At 37.2% G+C, this 27,775-nt stretch overlaps 1 protein-coding gene across 1 annotated transcript; it reads right to left on the bottom strand.

Moving 5' to 3' along the window:
• Positions 1–12,845: 12,845 nt before the first annotated feature.
• LOC104085239 (uncharacterized) lies at positions 12,846–19,029 on the bottom strand. Its single transcript, XM_070200176.1, has 3 exons — positions 18,292–19,029; positions 14,212–14,399; positions 12,846–13,926 (listed from the first exon to the last, which is right to left on the bottom strand). Exons 1-3 carry the CDS (start codon positions 18,893–18,895, stop codon positions 13,357–13,359), a joined length of 1,362 nt encoding a protein of 453 aa, XP_070056277.1. The 5' UTR covers positions 18,896–19,029; the 3' UTR covers positions 12,846–13,356.
• Between the last annotated feature and the right edge of the window lie 8,746 nt (positions 19,030–27,775).

Consider the following 27,775-nt stretch of genomic DNA (forward strand, 5'->3'; position numbering starts at 1 on the left):
CCTAATTTATGGCTTCGATTCTGGTTGGTTCTTTTAATTCATTGCTTATATAAGCAAAATTTTGTAAATGACATAATGAATTACGGATCTCTTTGATATTGTACAACTAAATCACATAAGAAGAAAAATATGATAAAATAAATTCGTGAAAATAGCGAGGCCTAGCTAATTTTCAGATTGATGATTAAAAATTAGCCAGCGCTTGCGAAGTTATTAAAAAATAACTACTGTTTTACTGAAATACGGAAAGTTACGGCATAATATGCTGAACTATGGAACTCCTGCGTATAAACTTCTAACATATTATGTTGAAACTCCAACACATGAAAAATTCCAGCATAATATGTGAGATGAGCTCCAACATATAAACTTTCAGTATATTATGATGGAACTTCAGCACATTATAAAATTCCACCATATTATGTTGGAAGCTCATATATAAAAAATTCGAACTCCATCATATTATGTTGGAATATTTCCCGATTTTTAAGAGTGTTTTTGTTCAGATTTTATCTTTACATGAAAAATGATTAAATTTCAATTACTTTTAAAACTGTGACTATTTTTCAATTAACAGTCGTAAATATAACTATTTCTGATTTTTTCCTAATAAATTCTCACGTGATAGAATTTTTATTTTTGATTTGCATGTCACCTGTTAGAGAAGATTTGAAAGGACTGAAATTGAAGTGAAAAAGAAGATTATTAGCCCTTAGAATCAGCACTTGAAAGAATTTTTAAATTTAATATCAATGGTCAGGGAATGTGGTTAAGAATAACATGATATTAGTGGATGTAGATATTTTGAATCTAATATTTGGACGTAAAAATTGAATTTTGATTGACGTACGAGAATTTAGTTAAGTCTTTCGACAACCTAAGAAAAAGCTAAAGAATTCAATGAACTCCAACAACCTAACCAAGTGATACAGAAATTAGCTGAAGGCGAACTAGCAAAAAAGATATATCAAATAAAAGTTTCACCTCCAAAATTGGAATAGAAAAAGCAATTGGTATAAGGCTGTATACGTTAAAATCGGGCCCACCCGATTTTATTATTTGACCGAGATCGGGAGATTGTATCGAATGACGGCCTCATAACGGAACAGACTAAATCATGAGAACTAGGTACCGAGTTCAGAACCGAGATACCTGTCGAGATCGAGGCTAGTAGCGATCGAAGCCAAATGAGACAAACGATCGCAAGATCGAAGATAGCATAATAACAGAAAGGCGAGATATCCGTGACTGGTCGAGGATCACGACGTAAACCTCGGTGACTGATCGAGGATCATGGCTTAAATCTCGGAACGGATCAAATGAGAAACGGTTAATTAGCTAATCATGAGATTTCCTTCTGTAATTAGAATCATACTATAAGTAGGATTCCTCTACTATATAAAGGGGGGCTCTAATAATTTGTAGGCCACGGTTGACAGACATAAAAAAGCCAATATAACGCTCTCTCTTTAGCTTATACTCTCTTGTTTATCAGCTTGCTTTATTTTTAACTGTTTTGGTATCAATCAGTTCGAGGGCACCCTAACTCGAAGGTTGACTTCCGTTTCAATACTGGTTCGCTTTACTTTATAGTTCATTTCTGTTATTAATCTTCATATTTATCTATCGGTATTAAGTGAAATCACATATCCTTAGAACCACATTATAAGTTTAATTGTTATCTAATTTTTAAGGGTAAACAGTTTGGCGCACACCGTGGGGCTAAGGATAATAGTGATTTCTTAATACTGATTCTAATAACACATACTGCTTTACACTTGTTCTCGTAAGAAACTTTATTTTCAGGATAAACATGTCAAACTCACAAGCAGTGCCTACACATGGTGACAACAGCCTCGAATTTCACGGGAAAAATGACAACATAGCCGCCCCAGGAATCGAGGTGCCTCAGGCTGACCTTGAGGGAGCACCAATTGCAAATCCCGTCAATGTCAATTCACATGTCGCCCTAAATGAAAATTTGAGCGTTGATACCGAAGGTAGTGTACGCATGGAAGTTCGATCAGGTGGTTGAGGTACGCAGGGCGGAGAAGATGGTGGAGTTAGCCTCCAATTGATATTCGAAATGTTACAAGCTCAATAAGCCGCTATAGCATAACTACAAAATCAACACCGAACACCGAGTAAGATCGAACCAGAGGTCGTTCACAGGACCGAGCATGTGCCAGAAAGGTCGAATGCCAACGAATCGGGGGCTGACCCCGCCATTATGAAAATATTCGAGGAGCTCACTAAACGGATTGAATCGGAAGAAAAGAAAATCGAGACAAATGACAAGAAAGTAGAGACATACAACTCCCCGGTTGACCAAATACCGGGGGTACCGCCGATTCTAAAGGGTAGGGATTCAAAGAAATTCGTACAGAAGTATTTCCCTCCAAGTGCAGCTCCGAAACCCATTCCGAAAAAATTTCGAATGCCAAAAATTCCTAAGTACAATGGGACCACCGACCTTAATGAGCATGTCACTTCTTATACATGCGCAATAAAAGGAAATGACTTGGAAGACGATAATATTGAATCTGTTCTACTGAAGAAATTTGGAGAAACCTTGTCGAAAGGAGCAATGATATGGTACAACAATTTGCCGCCTAATTCCATCGATTTCTTCGCCATGCTTGCAGACTCCTTCGTAAAGGCACATGCCGGAGCAATAAAGGTTGCGACTAGGAAATCGGACCTCTTCAAGATGAAACAAAAAAGCAATGAAATGTTGAGGGAATTCGTATCTCGGTTCTAGATGGATGGCATGGAACTACCACCGGTCACAGACGATTTGGTTGTTCAGGCCTTTACTCAAGGTTTGAACGAACAAAGTTCGGTGGCATCACGACAACTAAAGCAGAATTTAATTGAATATCCAACAGTAACCTGGGTCGATGTACATAATCGGTACCAGTCAAAGATCAGGGTCGAGGATGATCAATTGGGGACCCCTTACGGTTCCGCTTATCCAAATAAGCCCGTCGGCAGAACTCAAAGGGATATCGTCAGAGAACCCCGGTCGAGCAGAGATCGGTATCAACCATACAATGAAGATCGTAGAAACAACGGCCAAGGACGCAATCCCATTCGAAATGATCGAAGGAACGATCGAAGACAGAGCTTTCGAAGGCTCATGAACAAAAGTGGCTTCGATAAACACGCCAATTCCACAGAAGCACCACGATTATTAGAATACAACTTCAGCATCGACGCATCAGGTATTGTGTCAGCCAATGGGAGAATCAAAGATACTAGATGGCCCAGACCCCTACAAACCGATCCATCCTAAAGGAACCCCAATCAAATATGCAAATACCATGTTACACATGGTCATAAAATCGAAGACTGCAGACAACTAAGGGAGAAAGTGGCACGCCTATTCAATGAGGGTCACCTTCGAGAATTCTTGAGAGACCGAGCGAAAAACCATTTCAAAGACAGGGATACAAATAGGAAAAACGAGCAGGAAGAACCACAACACGTGATTCACATGATCGTTGGTAGGGTCGATATTCCACAAAGGCCCGTGTTCAAACACACTAAAGTATCAATCACCAGGGAAAAACGAAATCGAGACTATGTGCCAGAAGGCACTTTATCATTCAATGATGATGAAGTAGAAGGGATCTCACAACCCCACAATGAGGCTTTGGTAATCTCTATCCTTATGAATAAAATTCAAGTTAAACGTGTTTTAATTGATCCAGGAAGTTCGGCCAATATTATTCGATTGAGGGTCGTGGAGCATCTCGGCCTACAAGATCAGATTGTACCCGCAACTCGGGTACTCAATGGCTTCAACATGGCGAGTGAAACAACTAAAGGTGAAATCATCCTACTAATAAATGTAGCCGGAACTATTCAAGATACAAAGTTCCATGTGATCGAGGGCGATATGAGATACAACGCACTGCTCGAAAGACCCTGGATTCACAATATGAGGGCGGTCCCCTCAACCCTTCACCAAATGCTAAAGTTCCCGACACCGGATGGAGTAAAAATGGTGCATGGGGAACAACATGTTGCCAAAGAGATGTTCCCGGTCGATGAAGTAATACCGGTATCGGCGCTTTCGTCAGCAAAGGGATCGGAGTCCAAAGGAAAACAGGAAGCTAAATAGCAACCACAGCCACCTGCTTCAACTCAGTCGGGGAAGCAGGGAACGGACTAGGACGATGACTACTGGATCCCTCAATCCTTCATAACCCCCGAGGATTCCGACGCCACCAAATCGACAGTCGAGGATCTGGAGCAAGTCATAGTGATCGAGCATCTACCCGATCTAAAGGGATCCCGTCGAAAATCGCTACACATCGACTGAGCTTGGACCCGAAGTTTTGCCCGATAAAACAAAAAAGAAGGCCCCAGTCCGAGGTAAAACATGCATTCATCAAGGACGAGGTAATCAAACTTCTCAAAATAGGATCCATTCGGGAGGTAAAATATCCCGAATGGTTAGTAAACGTAGTCATAGTCCCTAAAATGGGGAATAAACTTAGAATGTGCGTAGACTATAAAGATTTAAATAAAGCATGTCCTAAAGACTCTTTTCCTCTGCCGAATATCGATCGCATGATCGATGCCACGGCCGGCCACGAGATTCTTAATTTTCTCGATGCCTACTCCGGGTACAATCAAATAAATATGAACCTGGAGGATCAGGAAAAGACTCCGTTCATCACTAAGTACGGCACCTATTGTTATAATGTAATGTCATTTGGACTAAAAAATTATGGTGACACTTATCAACGCTTAGTAAATCGAATGTTCGAAGAACAAATAGGTAAGTCAATAGAGGTTTATATTTACGATATACTATTTAAGTCCCTGTGAGCAGAGGACCATTTGACACATTTGTAGCATACCTTCGATATACTAAGGAAATACAACATGAAACTCAACCCAGAGAAATGTGCATTCGGGGTCGGCTTAAGTAAGTTTCTCGGCTTTATGGTATCGAAGATATCAACCCCGATAAGATCAAGGCAATCGAAGACATCACAGTCGTGGATAATGTTAAAGCTGTACAAAGATTAACATGGCGCATAGCCGCCCTTGGCCGATTCATTTCGAGGTCTTCAGATAGAAGTCACAGGTTCTTCTCACTGCTTAAAAAGAAGAACAATTTTGCATGGACCCCGGAATTCTAACAAGCATTGGAAGAATTAAAGCGGTACCTCTCAAGCCCTCTACTGCTTCATACTCTAAAAGTGGACGAGCAACTCTACTTGTTCTTAGCAGTCTCGGAAATCGCGGTAAGTGGGGTCCTAGTTCGAGAAAAGCAAGGTACGTAATTTCCCGTTTACTATGTTAGTCGAACTTTAGATGAGGTTAAGACCCAGTACCCACACTTAGAAAAATTAGCGCTTGCCCTAATAAGCGCCTCAAGGAAATTAAAATGATATTTTCATTGTCACCCGATCTGCATGATGACTACTTATCCCCTTTGCGATATTTTTCATAAGCCCAAACTTTCGGGCTGATTGTCCAAATGGGCCGTCGATATCAGTGTGTACAATATCGAGTATCGACCCCGAACGGCCATCAAGTCTCAAATCTTAACGGACTTCGTGGCCGACTTTACGCCAGCCCTCATACCTGAGGTCGAAAAGAAGCTATTAATAAAGTCGGGTACATCATAGGGGGTGTGGACCCTCTTCACAGACGGTGCTTCGAACATGAATGGGTCTAGGTTAGGTATCATTTTGAAGCCACCCACAGGTAATACAATTAGACAAGTTATCAAAACTGCCAAGTTAACTAACAACGAGGCCGAGTATGAGGTCATGATTGCAGGTCTCGAGCTAGCTAAAGGTTTGGGAGCATATGTCATCGAGACCAAATGTGACTCCTTGTTTGTGGTAAACCAAGTCAACCGAACCTTCGAGGTTCGAGAAGATCGAATGCAGAGATACTTGGACAAACTACAGGTTACGCTACATCGGTTTAAAGAATGGACCCTACAGCATGTGCCTCGAGAACAAAACAGCGAGGCCGATGTACTCGCAAATTTGGGGTCATCAGTCGAAGACGACGAGATTAGCTCGGGGACTGTCGTACAACTTTCAAGGTCAGTAATCGAAGAAGGCCACGTCAAAATCAACTCCACAAGTCTGACCTGGGATTGGAGGAACAAATATATCGAATACCTAAAGAACGGGAAGCTTCCATCGAATCCTAGGGAATCGAGGACTCTACGTACGAAGGCCGCACGATTAACATTGGACGAAGACGGAACACTGTATAGAAGGATGTTCGATGGACCATTGGCAATATGTTTGGGACCAGGAGATACCGACTACGTCCTACGAGAAATCCATGAGGGCACCTATGGAAATCATTCCGACGCCGAATCATTGGTTCATAAAGTCATCAGAGCAGGATATTATTGGGCCGATATGGAAAAGGATACAAAAGAGTTTGTTCAAAAGTGCGACAAATGTCAAAGGTATGCGCCGATGATTCACCAACCCGGAGAGTGACTCCACTCAGTCTTATTCCCAAGGCCATTCATGAAATGGGGAATGGATATCGTCGGCCCTCTACCATCGGCCCCGGGTAAAGCTAAATTTATTTTGTTTATGACTGACTATTTATCTAAGTGGGTTGAAGCATAGGCTTTCGAGAAAATTAGAGAGAAAGAAGTCATAGATTTCATCTCGGACCACATTATATGCCGATTCGGGATGCCTGCCGAGATCGTATGCGATAATGGAAAGCAATTCGCCAGCAGCAAAGTGACAAAGTTTCTCGAAGATCACAAAATAAAGAGGATCATGTCGACGCCATATCATCCTAGGGGGAACGGACAGGCCGAATCGACAAACAAGACCATCATTCAAAATCCAAAGAAAAGATTGAACGGCGCTAAAGGAAAATTGAGAGAAATATTGCCCGAAGTCCTTTAGGTGTATCGAACAACGTCAAAATCCAGTACGGGGGAAACACCATTCTCTTTAGTATATGGCGCCGAAGCTTTGATCCCGGTTGAAGTCGGGGAACCTAGCATCAGGTTTCGATATGCAACAGAAGAGTCAAATCATGAGGCTATGAATACAAGCGTCGAATTGCTAGATGAAAAACGGGAAGTCGCCTTCGTTCGGATGGCCGCACAGAAACAGCGGATCGAAATATAATACAATCGAAGAGCCAATCTTTGACACTTTAAAATCGGGAGGGACCGTATCAGGTCCTCGATATCATCGGAAAGGGATCCTACAAACTTGGCACGATGAACGGCGAACAATTACCAAACAATTGGAATATATCACTTCTCAAACGATATTACTGCTAAGGTACGACCTTCTTTATTTTTATTTATATTTTATATTAACCATTTGCATGCGTTTAATCGAATACATCGAAGGATTCGTCAAACACAAAGTCCTTAGGTCTGAAAGCACGCGTTGCATTTTTCCCCCTTAAACCGGTTTTTGTCCCAAATGGATTTTTCCGGCGAGGTTTTTAACGAGGCAACCATTGTTCGTGCTAACTTAGAGCAATTCAACAGTATCCGAGGCTCCTTTACAATCAACCTCGAATACTGGGGGCATCACCTTCGGATAGTTACAAGTTCGTGCCGACAGGGTCTCTATCGGAAAATTTTGTAAGGGTCAAACGGTCGAACGAACCATGAGTATGTAGATTACTCGAGCCCTGATGGCAAACATGTATGCATGTTAATCTATTGAAAAAAGTATTTTTTCCTTGCCAGATATTTCATGCCTTAGAGAAATTTTTACTTTACAATGTCATGCTTATGATCTGTTGTGGAAACTGACTTAAGGGCCGATCAAAACTAAAGTTCGAACAATTGACCCCACATTCGGGGACTGCCATCCAAATAATCGACATAATCGAATTACTAAAACCTCGATATCATAAGACCTCAAAAAAAAGGCAACCCTCGATTTTATAGGCCACGGCCATCCCACTTGGGAACTGATACTTCGAACAAGTTCAAAGTATAACAGGGGAAAAAGCCCAAAAATGTGAATCCCAAGTTAAAGGCTACGACCAAATTAACACGGTTCAGAGACGTCTGATTTCTCTTATAAAATATGCCTTCGAATATTTTTATAAACCGGTTAAAAATGCTACCCTCGGTTGAATTACTAAGGGTTTCGATAATATCGACCCTCGAAAATCCTAATGTGTACAAAGTCATTCGAACTCGAACAAATTATTTATTTAATGCTAAGGCACAACAGATTTTATATGACTAAACAATAAACTTTTCAAGCCAAAAAGGGGGAGAAAGCCATTCTTTTTACTATGGCTGTATCAGACTAATTCAAGAGCCTAAAGGACCATTTTATTTTTGAGTACGAGAAATCATCCTCACTCAATTAAAACCTAAGGGTCACCCTACTCTGAGTTCGAGCAAGTACTCACTTGATTATAAAAACTACACTAGTCCGGCTTCGATCAAATTGTCTATGCCTCGAATTTATGAACAAAATTTTCATAAGGCATGAATGAAACAAATTTTTTACAAGGCAGAAAATGAGATAAAGACAAGTCGGAAAGAGATATTTATATATATGAGAATATTTACAAGGTCCGATCAGGATCCTACACAAAAGATCAAAAGTGAAAAATCCTAAGATTCCTAATTTTCTCCGGGGGCAGCTTTTTCGCCATCGAGGTACCCCTCGCTCTCGGACTCGTTCTTGCTCTTGGCGTCATCATCATCAGAGGAGGAGGCCAGCGCTCCAGCATCAGCTTCATGCTCTCTATCCTTTATTATCTTGTCGGTAAGATCGAAACCTCGAGCTTGGATCTCCTCGAGGGTTTCCCTCCGATTGTCATTTGGCGAGTTCAGCAATCCAATGTGCTCGATTTTGAGCGGTCTCGGCTGCCTCTCTCGCTTGGACTTAAGCGGCTTCAGCATCAGCCCTGTAGACGGCCACGATTGCATCTGCCTCGGCTTTAGCCTTTTAGGCTTCAGATTTGGCCTTTGCAAGTTCGAAAGCCAACCGAGCTTCGAGCTCCTCTATTTTATTTTCCTGAGCCGGGCTCTTCTCATTCATGCCTCGAAGCTGACTTTCGACCGATGAAAATTGGGCTCGAGCAGCCTCTTTTTCAGCAGCAAAGCGGTACATACTTTCTTTCCACCCCAAAGTCTCCGCCTTAATCAAGTCGACCTCCTCGCGGAATTGCTCGACCCTCTCGACCTTTTGCTACAGCTGTGAGATTGAAATGTTATCCACCATTCCCGAATCGAGCCCATGAGCTTTTAAGATTTTCATTACCTGCTCGATCAGGTCGGTTTGATCTTTGTGAGTCGTGGCCAACTCGGCTCGAAGGTCTTTGATCTTTTCTTCTTTTTGCCCACCGAGAAGGATGATGGCATTCCTCTCCTCGCTAAGCCTTTGAATGTCGGCCTCTTACCGACTCAACTCAGCTCGAGACCGAGAAAATAATTTTCGATGAAGCGCTGAGGCATACGTAGAAAAAAAAAAGAAGTTAGTGAGGAAGAAAAAAATGAACACAAGGGTAATACCAACAAAGAGAGTTAAGGCTTACCCGATTCAGAGCTTGCTGCACTTCGTTGAAAAGGCTCGATGCCTCACCCGAGTCCTTCCTCGAGACCTCCAAGTCGCTCAGGCCGGTAGAATCTTTGACCCCAGTAAAGTAATCATGGAAGTGGTCCTCCTTTCCTAGGGCTCCTTCGATGGAAGGGGTCTTCAAGGCCCGAGCCTCTTGAACCATCTCCTCAAAAAACGAAGGGAGCAGCGGGGAGCCTCCAATTTATATTGCCCCAAGTGGATCACTTGGGGTATTTTCTCTATCTCGAGGGGCCTCGAGACCAGCCTCTACAGTCGTACCCACTGTTGGCTTATTACGGTGGGAGACATCTTCAATCAACCACCTACTTTCTAAAGGCTATTTTTCGAGCCATTAGTACGTAGTTGGAGATATTAATGAAACTTACACATTTGGTTCCCGTAAATTTCTTTCCATCCCAAAATTAAAGGTTTTAATCGGGATGGGTCAGCCCACTAACAAACCGGTTCGATCCGATACAGTCTGGGTCAGTCTGGCCTAGTAAAAGGTGGGGGGTTTGGTTAGGATAGGGGGTTGTTCCGGATGGGACGGGCTATTTTTGGCTACCGATGCTCCGGAATCTGGATAGCCGATAAGCCATTAGCGAGTTTTAATCGGGTTCCAGCCCGGTAGCCGTTAGAAAATTTATTTTTTTATTAAAAAAAAAAAAAAAATCTGACTGTTGCCAACAGTCAAAATCTGAGATGATTGTTGGCAAACGACCTTGTTTTGCATTTTTAGCTATTTAGGTTACCTCTTAATAAAATATCCCTCACCCTCATCCCCTATTAATTGATAAATTATATTTTTAGCCTTTTAAAAACTATAAATAGCCTGCATCTTCTTCATTTTTTTCTCACAACTTGCTACTTTTTTTCTACTCTAATTTTCTCTTGATTATTGAATTGTTATTTCTCTCAAGTTCTCAATTAATTATCATTTTAAGTTTTATCAATTATTTACAGTAGTCACTACAAAATTACAATTATTAAGTGAAGTGTGGTATCATCAAATATCAATTGAAGTATGATATCAAATTTAGTGCGGCATTCGGACTCCCGGTATACTCGTTCCATCTCTTCCTCTTATTTGGTGTTTATTTTGATTTTATTATTTAGAATTATTAATTTAGTTTTTTAATTTAATTTACATAATAGATATATTTCGAGCAGCCAAAAAAAAACGTGCACTAATAGGGATGGTAGTGGTATTAGTAAGAGTAAAAATTTTATAATAAAAAAAGAGGTGGTGATGGTTCTTCTAGTAGCTTTACACATATTTTTGAAAGTTTACCTGAAAATATAAATGTAGACTATGAGCAACTTCAAGAAGATTATGGTATATATGATAATTTAGATGATATTGAGTCACCTGATAATCTTGAAATATCACCACCTACACCTGGTACTGCTAGTCAGATACTATGGGTGGTTGTCATGGTAACCGTAATATAGGTAGGCCTACTCTCCCTATTAAAAAGAATTGAGATTAAGAATTAAGTGTTGGCAACTTTTTGAAATATTAAAAAAAAGATAAAGATTATGTAAGATGTACTATTTGTCGGGACATTTATAAACATGAGACATGAGGTAAGCAAGAGGGAACGGGTCAATTTCGTAGGCACATGATAGATAACCACTCTATTATATCGGGTGTTGATGAACAATCTGGCCAACAAAAACTTAACTCGGGGGTGATGGCGGTTTATTGGGTAAATACGATATATTGAAAAATCGGGAAGAATTAGCTAAAATGATTGTTTTAGGTTGTTTACCTTTTAGCTTTGCTGCTTCACCATAATTTGTAACTAATATTCAAAGAATTTATAACTCTTTATTTAAAGGTATTCCTAGAAGTACTTGTAGATCTGATATCTTTAGGTTTTTTGGACAATATTAGACATATATACGTTATTTGTTCGCTATTGTAGAGTTTCTCTTACTTCTGATATTGGTCGTGCTATTAATGAAAATGATTATTTGGTTGTTACATGTCATTGGATAAATGATAATTTTTGTATGCAAAAACGTATTATCGCTTTTAAATATAATGAAGATCAAAGTTATACTGGTATATTTATAAGTAACACTATCCATGAAGTTTCTATATTTTAAGATGAAGAAAAGGTTTTGTGTATGTCATTTGATGATGCTTTTGACAACAATGTTGATATTTTAATATTTAAAATGCATGTCCAAAATACATCTTAAAAGTAAAAAATTGTTTTGACTTTCTAAAAGAGAAGTGCAAAAGACTTTTTAAATGTGTATAGTACTAAGTACCTATTGCAGTAAGAATGGCACGTTTGACTAATATTGTATATATTTCTTTGTTTAGTGCATAAAGTGATACTTTTCAGTGCAGAATCTAGTATTGCACACGGGACGGAAAACAAAAAGGCATATGAACTTTAAATTTTTTAAAAAAGAATTATGCATATGAACTTCAATTAGCGCATGTCTAATTAGAAACGGAACAACAAATCTTTGTGGTTCTCATAGTACCGCAGGAATAAGAAATTTGAAAAGAGGTCCATCTTATAATTGATTTTGATCAGAAAAGAGCTAAGAGTTCGATAAAGTGTAATTACTTTTCGAACTACTGAACAAACTGAAGCAAAAAAGCTGGCTCCGTGCTTTTTCTATCTTTGTTGTTTCCCGTTCTCGTATGCCTGATTCACTTTAAATTTGCCACAGACGTGCTGGTTGACGAATCTTTGTATCACATTCACAAGTCCTTCACAATTAGTGGTAATAGTAAAAATGACCTCGGAACTTTTGACAGTGGGAACATTCAGTATAATGAAATGCATACCGCGTCTTTCATTTTTGCCAATTTTGAGGGAATATATAGATAAGCAAAAGAGGCATGAACAAGGTTTCATTTTGCTGTAGCAATTCCTTATTATCACTTACAATTATACCCTTAAGGGGTCGTTTGGTTTGAATACGGCTTATGTTGGGATTAGTTATACTAGTATTGTTTTTTATCCACTGTTTGGTATGTTGTATTAAAAATGACAATTGCATAACTTCTAAGAAGGTATAAGTTATCCCGGTACTAATTTTAATCCCAGTGTAACTTATACCAAGCTTGCTAACCAAACAAAGTATTAATGTGGTATTAAATTTTTATACCAACACTATATCTTCTTATACCTCATACCAAACGACCCCTAAGAGAATAAAGGGCAGGCCTATGCAGTAAATAGCATGCCTGGTTATCTGCAGCTGCATGATAATAGATGCATTTCAAGACAGAGGAAAGATGAACAAGCCAAACAAGGGATATGCTTCAATATGCAATAACATAAATAACCATAATATATGACACCCACTATATCTATTACCATGTTACTCGGCAATGTCAAGCTGTAAGAGACATTCATGTATATGTACAAATACAAACACAGTTTTGAGAATTAGCAACCATACCCTCCCTAGGTCACGATTAAGCTATGACCTCAAACACAACAAAGAATGGAGGTGGATAAAATGTATGCTGCTTATTGCCTTACACTATACTGTGCAGGTAAAGAAGCATCTTGCTATCGATTTTCTGAGAGGTTCAAGAGACAATGAGAATCTGGGATGACCAACCTCAAAAAGTGAGACCACAACAACCATGAGAAGCAGAGATTGCACAATCGCTACACAATTCATGAAGTGCGGCCTTCTGCAAGCTCTCAGGTTAAGATGCAGCCTAACATGCCTGAACCATGGAGATATTGAGAGTTAGCATTTGTTGCTAGGAGTCCAGATTACTCAGAGGTCGGCATGCAGGTGGGTTCACCTAATAAGATTAATAAGAATCTCCAGGTAGCTGAAGATAAACTCGCGAGGTATTAAGTGTTGTGTTATAATCTATTGACACTGATTTGGGTTTTATGGGCATTGTGTAATCAGTATCATCTTCGAGATCACTAAACGAAACATCCTCCTCATTCACAATAGCACTGCCCAAATAACCCTCTAACTCAGAGTTGTCTTTCAGCCAGTCATCCTCATGCTCGTCATAATCAAACATCGGTGGTTTAAAGGATGGACCAGCTACCACCTCCTTTTCAATTATTTTGCTTGGAGGATCCTCTTCAATAACTGCCTTGTCAATAAACTGGATCTCAGTATTTTCAATTGAGTGCTTCTCAGTTTCAGTGTCAGAACTAGTATGGCAGGTTGGGGGTTCAAAAGTGAATGTTCTTTGGAGCATAGCATATCTAGAGTGAGCATCTTCAGATGAGTTTGATTCAAAGTCGCCACGAGGTGAATACGTGCTCTCCTTTGCGTGAAATGTATCTATCCCAAACCAATCTGACTCTGGCTTTGTTTTCTTTTGCAGCTCTTGCATCCATATAGCCCTCGCTTCCACAAGCTAAGGAAATGAAAACATCAAAGTTAGTGCACATAGACAGCTCATGTAAAAAGTCAAGTATGTATAAGTTGTATCTCTGGAACTGCTCTCCGGATGAACAATTAAGTTCCCCCCAACCCCAAGAAAAGAAAATTGCCTTCAGGATACCAATTCCAAAAGCTGTTTTTTTAAAATGCCAAATATACAAGAAAATAAAGGTAAGAGATGGGGCTAGCTGAGTTCCCATTCAATTTGTTACACAATGCAATGATAATTCTGTAAACAGGCAGCATGATATTAACAAACCTGAGGTGTAGACAAAAGCTCAGCATCATGCTTGTTCAGTCTTGAGTAAAGAAGAATAAAATAGACCATCCAAAAGTAACCCTCACTCATATGAGCAGGGCAAAGTTCAATTCGGAGAGCAGCCAGCCTCGGCGTCAGACGTTCAACTGCATATCCATGCTTCAGTTGGGCATCAGAGAGCTCAAAATCTAAACAAAGGAGAAAAACTCAATTATTGTGCTTGAAAGATAACTAAAGTAAATCAGGACCTCAAGATCTGATCGTCATCAAAACTGGAAATATAAGTTCATTTAACCATACAACTTTAAATTTTTATGTGATATTTTCTTTTTAGGAATAAGTTTTAAACTATCACCTTTACATTTTGTACCAAAAATACTTATACACTGCACAAGTAAAAAGTTTAATTGTTAACAAGTTAAACTGGGTGCTATTGGATTCCTAGGAACAGATTAAGGTAAGAAACTATCTACTAAAGGCAGTGATCTTGACTACTTGATCTTTGGAAGTGAATTAAAAACTCTATCCAACCAAAGACATGACAGTTTACTGCATTAATGTTTTTATTCATTCAAACAATTGAGTAATCAACTTAAGGACTGCTATAAACTCTTTGAGACGTCACTTAAAAGGCCAACCCTTCATCCAATGATACTAAAGGATAGAATACAAAGAGCAGACCTCAAACCATGCTGCAGACTCATAATCTTGGATACAGCATGCGAATTCTGTTGTTTCAATTACTTGCAACTTTTGCGTCCAACTAAACAGTTGCTCACACGATGTATCACAAAGAAAAAAGATTGTTACTCACACTTTCACCATTTTTGGTTGACCTACTTCCTATTTTAGTCCACCTAAAAAGAATGACCTGTTCCTTTAAATGGTAAAGTCTACAATATTCAATGTGTCAGATCAACATGCTTTATAGCTTTATATAATGAATTCGATAGGAGACCTTTTTTTCCAACTACTAAAGTGTCCGATTTCTACTTAACTCGAATATAAAAATTCATCCAAGCCTTCTTCTATAGCTTCAATCTTCATGAAAAGACTGAACCAATTTGAGTACCATTCAGGATATGTCAATATTTCATTAAGAACACCCACTATGCACTGAACATTGCCTTCATTTGGGACAAAATTTGTTCTTATTTAAAATAATAGGTTTATTTTCTTTCCCGTCTTTTGCTTTCATCTCTTCTTTTATTCTTTTTCTCATACCATAAGCTGTGCACCAGAGAAGTCCCTTTTAATGGATATTGGCTTAAAACAGGGACAAAAAGGTATTATGGCAAGAGAAGCAAACTGCCCACCCCTCCCTTCTCTCTCTCTCTCTCTCTCTCTCTCTCTCTCTCTCTCTCTCTCTCTCTCTCCAGTGTTTTTGAAAGCGAGAAGCGCAAAAAAGCGACAGGGGCTCGCCTCGCTTCAAAAGCGAAGCGCAAAGTGAAGCGCACGCTTCATTGAAGTGAAGCGCAATTCTTAATAATTAATTTTATAAACTGAAATACACATTAAAAAAATTAAATAAACTAAAATATAACATATATATATATATATATATACAATTAATTTTCTAAGCTGAAATACATATAAAATTAATCAAATAAACTGAAAATATAACATATATATAATAATTAATTTTATAAAGAACTACACATTAAAAAAATCAAATAAACTGAAAAATATAACATATATATATAATAGTAATTAATTTTATAAACTAAAATACATATTAAAATTAATAATTAATAAATAAGAAGAATAAAAGGGAAAAAAAAGAAGAAAACCCTGCCCTAGCTGTGCAGACGCTGGACGAAAAAAACTGAAAAGAGAAGAGAAGAAGAAGAAGAAGGAAGAAAGAAGGAAGAAGAAAGAAAAAAAGATAAAATGCCTTAAGGTGAGCAGACGCCTGGATGGGAACAAGAAGGAGAAAGAAGGAAGAAGAAAGAAGAAAGAAAAAAAGGAGAAGAAGAAAGGACAAGAAGAAGAAAGAAGAAAAATTACCTGGAGGAAGTCTCTGGCGAATGAAACCCTAGCAGCAGCAATTGATTTTGGGAAGAAGAGAGAAATGATCGATCAATTTGGTCTTAGGGGTCTGTTTTGTATAATAAAAAAACAGACCCAAACTTTTTTTTAAAATAAACTGACCCCTTTCGACTGAAGCGAGCGCTTCTGCGCTTCACGCTTCAAAGTCGCTTCGCGCTTTTTCGACTGAAGCGAGCGCTTCATCTGGTCGAGTCACCTCAGGCATGGAAAAGCGAGCAGCCATCGCTTCGCGTCGCTTCTCGCTTAAAGCGACGAAGCGATCGCTTTTTAAAACACTGCTCCTGACAGCACAAAAAACAGAGGAAATGCTCAGATTTTCGTCTTACTCTGTTCTTCTCCTCCCTTTGTTCATTGTGGCTCACTCTCTTCTTTTTTACTCCCTTTCTAGAAACTTGGTGCTGGAGGTTTATTGCAAGAACTTTACTTCAAATGCAAAAATTGCTTTAAGTAAATCAGGGTGGACTTAAATTGAGTGCAATTATTGCTCTTCTAGCTGAATAGATGTTTATGTAAGTTACCAGCAGAAGTCGGATAAAGAAAATCTCTATAAATGCAAATGTGGATTAAGAAAGTCAATTCTGCAAATGTAAATGAGATGCTGGAAGCTACAATTAGATACTGAAAGATATGATCACTGCCTAATGTGCTAAGGCCTAAGGAAGTATCTCTGCTGCAGAATTTTGCACTTTATTCAGACCACACACTTCAAGCTTTTTCCATGAGACTCATTCCCAAGAATCCTGCCACTGCTGTACTTGGACCTTTGTTTCATCTATATCTGTACTTTCTTTGCTTGCTTGTATCATAACATCAAGAGTTCCAAGTATTTTCAGGGAAAGCTGGTCAGGGAAGGAGGATGAAGGGGACTCCTACTATAGTCCTCTCTCTCCCTATCCTCCCCCCCCCCCCCCCCCCGGTCCCCCCCCCCCCCCCCCCCACATTTTTTTTTGTTGGTTGGGCGGGAGGGGTTACAGGGGTGAGCAGAGATCTTGTGGGGATAAAGTCACAGGGTACTTTCTCCTCTTAATTAAAACAACAACAATTATGCCTCAATCCTAAAGATGTTGGGTCAATGAAACCTCACTGATCATGTTCCTCCTCTAAATTCCTCTCAGGCCAAAATTATACAACATTAAAAAAATGAAATATGCTGTAAGTCCTCTATATTTCCTACTAACAAAAGAATTTCTAATCTTCTCCTGTTAATTAGAGAAAGAAAAGCAAACAATTTCTATTTAACTATTATCTCGCATAAAGTGTTTAGAATCAAAGACGGAATAATCAACTCAGAGACATATGTATTGTTTAAGGTATTAGACTCATAGAGTCATCGTAGACGAAATCTAAGGGAAAAGCTTCTGACAAAAGGACCAAAACAGCCTACTCACAACACAACAAGAACTTCGCATATAGGTACAGGATGGCATAACTTGAGACATATGATTAGACATAAATTCAGTAACTTTAAAAGCTAAAAGTTCTAGGCTCTAGTTAAAGCTATTCCAAAAATATATCCTTGGCTAAACTCTCTCACTGATCCAAATGAGTAAGAGCTGCTGGCTTAATTTACTTGAACAAAGACAAAATTCAGGCTTCACTTTAACTCCTGCAAGTTCTTAATTTTTTTTTTACTTCCTCTAACACAACTAAATGATAAACATTTCTAGGCACATCACTGAATTTCGTAATTGGATTTTAGACCAGTCCTAATTAGAACAAACCACAAACTCTCACAAACAGCAGTGCACTTATCAAGTGTGTCTAGAAGTTCAAGTTTACCACATAAAGTTTCATACTTTCAAACTAAAAGTCTTCTATACTCACACTACTTGCCTATATTCTTATCAATCAGTGAAACTACTTGTCCATACTTAGCCATAAATTCTATTGCCAACATAAAATGAGCTACAGGAACTTCATCGTAGCCAAAAAACTAAACAATCAACTAACATTTCAGCCAAACCACAATATCATAAAATGATTAGCAAAACTCCAATACACCAATATAATTAGAAAGGACGATATACAAACCATCGAATTCCTCTTCATCCGCTAACGGAAAATCCAACCAAGTCTCCGGATGATGAGCTATATTCGTAGCAAAGGCTAAAACTTCCTCTGTCACTCCAACAGCATCACCTTCGCTTTCCTCCACTTCATCACCCGAATTCTCAAAATAACCAGCTCCTTCTCCAACATATTCCGCCTCTTCGTCCTCGGATCCAACAACTGATCCAGATTCCTCAATCCGGTTCCGATCCGAATCGAATAAATCCGAATTTCGAGGCGGTAAAGGCGGAGGTGGTGGAGGAGCGAGAAATGAAGCGACGCCCCATAGTTGGCGCGTTAGGGTTTCTGTGAATTCAGATAAATCTTCCTTCACGCCGCGGTTATGGGTATCATCATCATCATCGGAATTGTGATCGTTATTATAATTATTGGATCGATCTTCCAAATCGATTTCTTCGTAAGTGGAGGAATCTTCTTCGTCAACGGCGTGAGAAGAAGCAGTGGATGATGAGTTGGCAGCACGTGTTATGACGTCGTTTTGGTAATTGTGTTTGAATTCTTCTTCATCTTCATCGTCGTCGTCGAGACGGAGAGTGTTGGCTATGGAACGAGCCAACCATGACATGGCACCGCTTTTATTCTGTATAATATGATATGATATGATTGGATCGAGGAAGAAGAAAGAATAAAGGAAAAGAGATTGTTTGAATTTTGAAAAAGGTTTTGCAGTAGGTGATGACGATGCTTGATTTTCTGTTTTTCTTTTTCTTTTTTAAAAGCAATTTGGTATTTAAGTGACGTGGACTTGGGGCCCATACTATGAGCTTATCTGCCTCTCTGGTAGGTGACTTGTAATGGTTCTGTGGGTCGTTCGGTTATGACGATTCGGGAATGGGCCTCACTCACCGTATAGAGGTTGCTTTGCAAAATGATATTCTATAGTTACTCTCAAAATTTTTGTATGTATGAAGAGTATATATGTTATACATAAAAATTATATAAATTTTATATATTTTTTTTATTACTAAATTTAAATAATTTTGGACGCAAGCTAAAAGTGATAATTCCCAAGTTGCTTTTTCTATAACTTTAATCTTTAGTTTATCTAAGCTAACGGTTGGACATAAATTAAAGTTGTGAAATTATATTAAAAAATAATTTTTTGAAAGTTCAAGTTGTGTTTGAACATACATTTTACCTGAAAACAAAAGTTAAAGTCTTGTGAGTTGATGAAAAGATTTTCATCTAATATTCAAAAACTGATCAATTATATAAACAAACATTATTTTCAAAATTCTTTTTAAAAAAAATTATGTCCACGCGGGAGCTAAATTTCTTTTTGGGGTAAAGTACAATTATAAGACAAATTCAACAAATGTTTGAAAAAATTGGGAATATTACACAAAAGAGTTTCCTAAATAGCACAATAAAAAGTTGTTTTAAGTTTATGAGTTTCGCAAACTATTATTTGTTTATTTGAAAACAATATTTGTTTATTAATATGATCATGTTTTGGGGGGAAAAATTCAAAAAATTTTAAGTTCCCAAAAAATGTCCTAAATTTTTTTTTCTTCCACTCACTTCAACTTTTCTTCAAATAAAATGCATGTCCAAATACAACTTCAATGTCACGACCCCAAATTCCCTCCGTAGGATGTCGTGATGGCACCTAATCTCTAAGACTAGGTAAGCCTATCAATGCAGAATAATAATAAATATCTGAAATAAATAAAGTACAATTCAAACAATTTCAACTCCCAAAACCCGGTAGAAATAAGTCACAAGCTTCTAAGAATTTATTCTCAATGTCTCTATATGTCAAGGTCTAGATAAAATATAAGGAAACAACATAAAATGATAGAAGGGGACTCCGGAGTCTGCGGACGCTAGCAGATATACCTCGAAGTCTCCGTACGCAGGTAACTCAATGACGTCTAGACTGGTAAAATATACCTGGATCTGCACAAAAAGATGTGCAGAAGTGTAGTATGAGTACACCACAACGGTACCCAGTAAGTGCCAAGTCTAACCTCAGTAGAGTAGTGACGAGGTCAGGTGAGGCCCTACTGGAATATAATAATGGCATGGTAAAATATTTATCAATGTAGTAAAATAAAATGACATTGAAAATGAATCAAATAGTATGTCACATTTAATGACACCAAATAATTGTAAATAATATCTCGTGAAAATCAAAACAGAATTTCCTTCAACTTTATGAAAATCACAATAATAATCAAAGGCAACTACGGCCATAAATCAATATCAACAAGGGCACTCCCGAGGTACCGCCTCGTAGTCCCAAATCATAAATAAATTCACAATATCTCATTTCCTTATATCACCGCGGGAGCCTTCACAATTTATTTAAAGAAAATATTTTTCCCGAAATAGCATCCCGCGTTTTAGCCACCCTTATCACACCGCATGACTTCTAGTAGTTCCCCTACTAGCCACGCGTATCAAGCCACCCTTATCTCACCGCATACGTTTCAACACCCAGACCTTATACCACCGCATGCGTATCAATATCACAATATATCACAATTTGCATCTCAAGTGCTCAAATAATTTAACTTGCCAAAATAATTCAACAACAATATTTTTTCACAATAAAGAGCTCACGGCTCATGCCAAAATAAATCATCAATAATAGTTTGCCACAATAAAAAGCTCACGGCTCATGCCAATATAAATCATCAATAATAGTTTGCCACAATAAAGAGCTCACGGCTCCCTCACAATGAGTATAAAAATATTCAGGAGTAAATAATTTAGGAAAATAATATTTCAAAATCTTTATTACGTTGCTTCAATATTAAGTTTAAAAATGTCAAATACTTCATATTAATAATATTTAATTTAAAGAAAATCAACCTTCAAATAATGCACAGAATAAAAGAAACCAAGTTTTAACTAAACAGGTAAAATAATTAGTAAGAAAAGATCAAACAAATTTGAAGTATATATCTCAGATCAATGATGAAGAATATAACAAGATAAAATAATTTAATAAATGCGCAACAGTGATCTACACAATTTAAAAATATAATCTTTCGTAATTTAGCCCGTGTACACACTCGTCACCTCGTGCACACGACTTTCAACACATTTCAATAATTATATCAATACCAATCCTAGGGAAAATTTCCCCCACACAAGGTTAGACAAGTCACTTACCTCGACTTGCTTCAATTTAACAAGTATTATACTTTTTCCTCGAATTTTCGACTCCGATCGACTCGTATCTAGTCATAATTAATTCGATACAGTCATCAAAAATTATAGTAATTACTTTCATAAGAAAATATTACATTTTCATTAAAATCCGAAATTAGCTCAAAATTTGCCTGTGGGGCCCACATCTCGGAATCCGGCGAAACTTACAAAATCCGATAACCCATTCAATTACGAGTCCACCCATACCAATTTTACCAAAATCCGATAACAACTGGACCTCCAAATCTTAAATTTTTGTTTTTAGAAGATTTTACAAAAATCTTGATTTCTTCCATTTAAATCCGAAATAAATGATGAATATGACCATGGATTTATGAAATATAATCACATTTGGATATAGGACACTTACCCTAGTTGAAGTCTTGAAGATATCCTCAAAATCACCCAAGAACCGTGCTCCAAAACTCCAAAACGAAATGAAGGAAATGACCATTTTTGGTCCTTAAGTTTCTGCCCCAAAAACACTATTCCGGTCGCTAAAAGTCCAATCTCGTTTCTAAAAGTGTCACATCTGGTCGCTAAAGGTGCACACCAGGACTATTTATACCAACAGTTTTATTTCACTAAAAAAGCTCTAACTCCACCGTACGAACTCGGAATTCGACAATTCTTATTCCTATGAGTCACAAATAAAACTAGGAACCCATTCGTTCAATCGAAACTCAATTCGGAGCTCATTTGCTCAATGTGATACCAATTTCGCTCGTTAAACAATTAACTCATATTTCACGCTTAAAACTCAATCGCGACTTGATGAAATTAGACCAAACTTTCCAGATCACTCCTATAATTCATTATCAAAATGTCGAAAGTCTCGAAATCGAATTTCGATCTCTAGAACTAAAAATGGACTTTTGGATCATTACATGCTTATGTTGAAAATATCAAACTCTTCCTCGACAGCGTGTAGTATATCAATCTTAACTTCTTGTACTCAACTCTAACTGTCAAACGGTTTAAAATTCTGCAAACTAGATACAAAGTACTACAACTTTCATGTTTTGCTCATCGCCCAACTCCTTATAGATTGCGAGATATAAGCTCCCAAAGTCAGCCCTGTGCAGCAGAAATTTCTGGCGATGCACACTGCTGTAGCAAAAATCTGCAGTAGCAGCTTCAGTCAATCGATCATAACATTTTGTATAAATGTCTGAATGATAAATGGTTTATCATTCTGGAAACTAGAATCAAAGGGCTATAACTTTTATGTTTTGAAAGTGTTCAGATTCCTTATAGATTTCGAGATATAAACTTCCAAAGTCAGCTCTGCGATTGCACCGGTTGCTGTCCAAAAACAGCTTCTGCAGTAGAAAAATTCTAGCAGCTCCTTTTTGTCCGAAATTCATTCCGTTAACCTTCCGAAATCCACCCGAGGCCCTCGGTACCTTAACCAAATATACCAACATATCCCAAAATACAATATGAACTTAGTTGAGGCTTCAAACCATGCCAAACAACGTCGGAATTACGAATCGCGCATCGAATCGAATTATGAGTTTTCAAATCTTCCAACTTCTATATTTTGCGCCGAAACATATCAAATCAATTCCGATTGACCTCAAATTTTGCACACAAGTCATAAATAACATAATGGATTTATAAAAAAATTTAGAATCGAATTTCGACCCCGATATCAAAAAGTTAACCCCTCGGTCAAACTTCCCAAAAATTCAACTTTCGGCATTTCAAGCCTAATTCTACTATGGACTTCCAAATAAAATTCCGATCATGCTCCTAAGTCCAAAATCACCATACGGAACTGTTGGAATCATCAAAATTCTATTCCGGGGTCGTTTGCACATAATTTGACATCTTGTCACTATTTGAACTTAAACTTTTAATTTTTCATCAAAATTCCATATCTCTGGCTAGGGACCTTGGAATTTGATTCCGGTCATACACCTGTCTCAAATCACGATACAGACCTACCAAAATTGTCAAAATACTAATCCGAGTCTATTTGCTCAAAATGTTGACCAAAGTCAACTCAGTTGAGTTTTAAAGCTCTAATTCACATTTTAATCCATTTTTCACCTGAAAACTTTTTCGAAATTTTTTTACGGACTGCACACTCAAGTCGAGTAATGGTAAATAGTACTTAGATCACATAATTAATCATTAAATTTAAAGATGACATTTTGGGTCATCACATTCAACTTTTAAAAATTATTCTTTAAATTTTTTTTTTTAAGTTTCAATCAAATCTGTGTCCAAATATTAGCTTAAAATCTCAGTTTTTGAAGATTTTCAGTTTTGAAAAATTTAAACTAAGTTTAAGGTTAAAACAAAAGTAAAAAAGATTTAATTCAAACCAGGGTATGAAGGTACTAAGGAGAAATTTTTTTTTGTGGGGTGGGGTGGGGGGTTGGGGGGATATCGGTTAAATTAATAACATATCAAAGTGGAGTAATTTAGTGGAGGTATCACAAATGTTGTCATTTTTTCGTTTGACAAAGTACAGATTTCATTAAATTAAAACCTAAAAAGAACATAAACGTGCATTGCAACGAAACAACTTAGATGGGGCAGATGTTATTGATTTAGGTTATGGAGAGAGAAGGATATGGAGAGGCAGATAGCTAAAAAGTGATCTTTTTATTTAACTCCTCCACTGAAACAAGCGTGAGACCAATTAACAAATATATTGTTTTATCTAAGAGTTGCTAATATAAATAGATTTTCTGTAATAGTAACAATTTTCTAGATTAATTTATCGGCAAAGAGCCAAATATACCCATATACTTTTGAAAATGGTCTAAGAATACTCCTCGTTACACTATTTGGCTATATATACCCTTCCCGTCATACTTTTGAACAAATATACCCTTATTTTGGATGGAGTGCCACGTGTCAGCACCAGATGAAAACGACCCATTTCTTTTTCTTTTTTTACCCGATCCGTTTTATAAAAACCCACCACCAGACCCGATTTAAAATTCAATTTTTTTAAAGCATATATTTTGTAAAAACTGAAAAAAAAAATACAAAATATATATTTTTAAGTCTTTTCAGTTTTTTTAAAGTATTTATTTTGTAAAAGCTGAAAAAAATATTTTTTAAAAAAATATTTTAAAAACTGAAAAATATATATTCTGTAAAAACTGAAAAAAAAAAGAAATTTACAAAATATATATTTTTAAGTCTTTTCAGTTTTTTTAAAGTATTTGTTTTGTAAAAATTGAAAAAAAAAAGACTCTTCTAAAGCAGTGGACTACATATGCATTAGTTTTAAAAAATTAAAAATATTTTGCAAAATCTTTTTTTTTTTCAGTTTTTACAAAAAAAATACTTTAAAAAACTGAAAAATATATATTTTGCAAAAAAAAAAAAACCAGTTTTTACAAAATATATATATTTTAGTTTTTAAAGTATTTTTTAAAAAAAAATTCAGTTTTTACAAAAAAAATACTTTAAAAAAACTGAAAAGAATTAAAAATATATATTTTGCAAATTTCTTCTTTTTTTTTTCCAGTTTTTTTACAAAAAAAATTCCAGTTTTTAAAAAATATATGCTTTAAAAAAACTGAATTTTAAAACGGGTCGGGTGGTGGGTTTTTTAAAACGGATCGGGTAAAAAAAAAGAAATTGATCGTTTTCATCTGGTGCTGACACGTGATACTCCATCCAAAATAAGGGTATATTTGTTCCAAAGTATGACGTGAAGGGTATATATAGCCCAATAGTATAACAGAGGGTATTCTTAGATCATTTTTAAAAGTACGGGGATATATTTAGCCATTTGCCCTTAATTTATCCTTTCTCACACAGTAAAAGAAATTTTCAAAAATTTATCATAAAGAAAAGAACCTGGACTTCTGTAGCGGAATTAGAAAATAATAGATAGGTTTAATTTTACTTAAGTCTATGAAAATGAAATTTAGTCCCTCAGCACACGTGACACCGAGATATTTTGAATCTCATTGGACCGTGTGCCTAATTAAATTAACCCAAGTCTAAGCCTAAGCCTTAGCCTATGAAAGCTAAAAATAGTGCCAAATTTTAATATGTTATGCATTAAAAGAGCATATGAAAAAAATAAATTAAAAGGGCATCCAGATCTCAACTCCTTTATTGCAGAATAAATTTTTTGGCTCCACTAGCAATAATTCAACTTCAACCCCGTCCCTCCCTAAAGGAAATTAAAGAAATGTCATTGAGTTCGAATTGTTAGATTTGTTGGCTATGACCAAAACAGTGGATCTCTTTTACAGAACTTCATAGTATTAATTGTTCAAATATGTACAGAGCTACAAACGAGTTAAGTTGATTGCGACTTTACTCTATGCATTTAGGCTTGAAAATGAACATACCTGTAATCCTTCCATTGGCATTATTAGTTATCAGTTTTACGAGGGTTCAGCGGAAACAGCCTCACTATCTCCACGACGTAGGGCTAAGGTCTGCGCATAGACTACACTCCATAGACCCCACTACGTGAGATTATATTGATTTTGTTGTTGTAGTTTCAAAAACACGGAAAAAAAAAATTGTCTTTCTAGATTATGAAATGTGAAGTTAAATGTTTCTTTCTTCAGAAAGTGTAAAATTTACACGAAAATAGTTTTTTCATTGTTTCTGTTAATCTAGTGGTTCATACTTTTTTTTTTTTTTTGATAGCCGTGGTGTCCAGGCCAGCTTGCGCGCAACTCCACTAATTCCACGGGATACCTGTCATCTCCCACCAGCAACAGGTACCAGGTAACTCTATCCACCAAGGCTTGGATAGATGGGAAGAAATCACCTAGTATTTGCCTCCGCTGGATTTGAACTTGAGACCTCATGCTTCTCACCCATTTCATTGACCACTAGGCCACACCCTTGGGTGCTAGTTCATACTTCATTTGAACTCAAGGGTATGGCCTAGCTATCAACGAAATGAATGAGTCACGAAAGATTAAGCTTTAAATCTCAACAAATACTTAATGTTTCTTCCCATTTGTTTAAACTTTGATGGATAGAGTTATCCAAAATTTATACTAGCAAGATTTAATAAGTGCCTAATCGTATAATAGAGGATCGTGCAAACTGTCCCAAAATACTACCGTTATTCAGGAAAAAAAAAAAGTTCATGTTGTGTTTTGCCAAAAGCTAATACAAGAACAAGCAAACAATGTTCTTTTGCCTTTAAAAAAGTCCCCCAATTCAGAGCTCTTTCCAGCTTTCAAGATATACTAAAAAGTAAAGCCTTGAATGGTCTTCACATCCAAAGCAGTAGTAGTATGCTTTTCTCAGCAAATTTTCCTTACTTTTAAGTCCTTAGATCTCAGTCAAAGTTCCTAATTTGTAATGCCAACAAATAGGTACTCTCCTCCTCTGCTTTTAAGGTAAGCTATTTGTCCGTGCACTTTTCAACCCCTTCCCCTTCTCCTTTTTTATTTATTTTCTCTTCTTGGTCCAAGATAGTGTACGTGGGGTGTGTCTTTATATTTGCATCAAAGTTGAAGCCATGATTCATGAAGCAAAACCCTTGAATACACTTCCAACAAGTATAAAATACCTTATCTGCACGTGCTTCCAAATCTTGAAACTCATAATTTTGACCATTTGAACAAGTTTTGATAACTACAAGAATGACAATTTCTCGTAGTCATATGATGTGCACTTGAGTGTTTTTTCTCAAGGAAATTTCACCTACCCATTTTCTTAACCAATTAAGTATGCATGTTTAAACCAGGGACCAAGAGACCACAGAGAGAGTTTAGAGTTGAAGCTTTGAAACTTAATAGGTTTTTCTTAATTCCATATGCAGCATGAAAACCATGACAGTGACTCAAGGGAAGTGCTATATTTTGTTGTCTAGAGCTATTATTACAAGAAAGACTTTAATAGGAAGTTGAAAGTTTCAGTTCAGTTGAAGCCCTCTTTACACTTTTGTCCTCTCTTTCCATTCTTTACACCCCAAACAAGCTAGAAAGAACAGAGGTATACTGCCAGAATTTCCAATCAGCAACACAGCAACTCTTTCCAACAAAGATCAATGTGCATTAAGCTCCCGCTATAGGCGGGATCCCGCGAAGGGCCGGATCACGAGGGTCCATTGTACGCAACCTGCTATTTCCACGGCTCGAACCCGTAACTAACAATTTCTAACAATTCATAACTGCTCATTGCAACAGAAATGAGAGAACAGACAAGCAAATCTTGAAAGTTCACAAAGGGGAAAGGGTGAATAATCACTTGAAACCAGTACAATATTAAAAAGAAGCAGAGTAGATGAGACATAAGAAGTAAAAGCTAAGAATGCAAATGGCCATTCAGAAAACAA

Source organism: Nicotiana tomentosiformis, chromosome 4 (genome assembly GCF_000390325.3).
Source record: "Nicotiana tomentosiformis chromosome 4, ASM39032v3, whole genome shotgun sequence".
In the NCBI taxonomy this organism is placed as follows: Eukaryota; Viridiplantae; Streptophyta; class Magnoliopsida; order Solanales; family Solanaceae; genus Nicotiana; species Nicotiana tomentosiformis.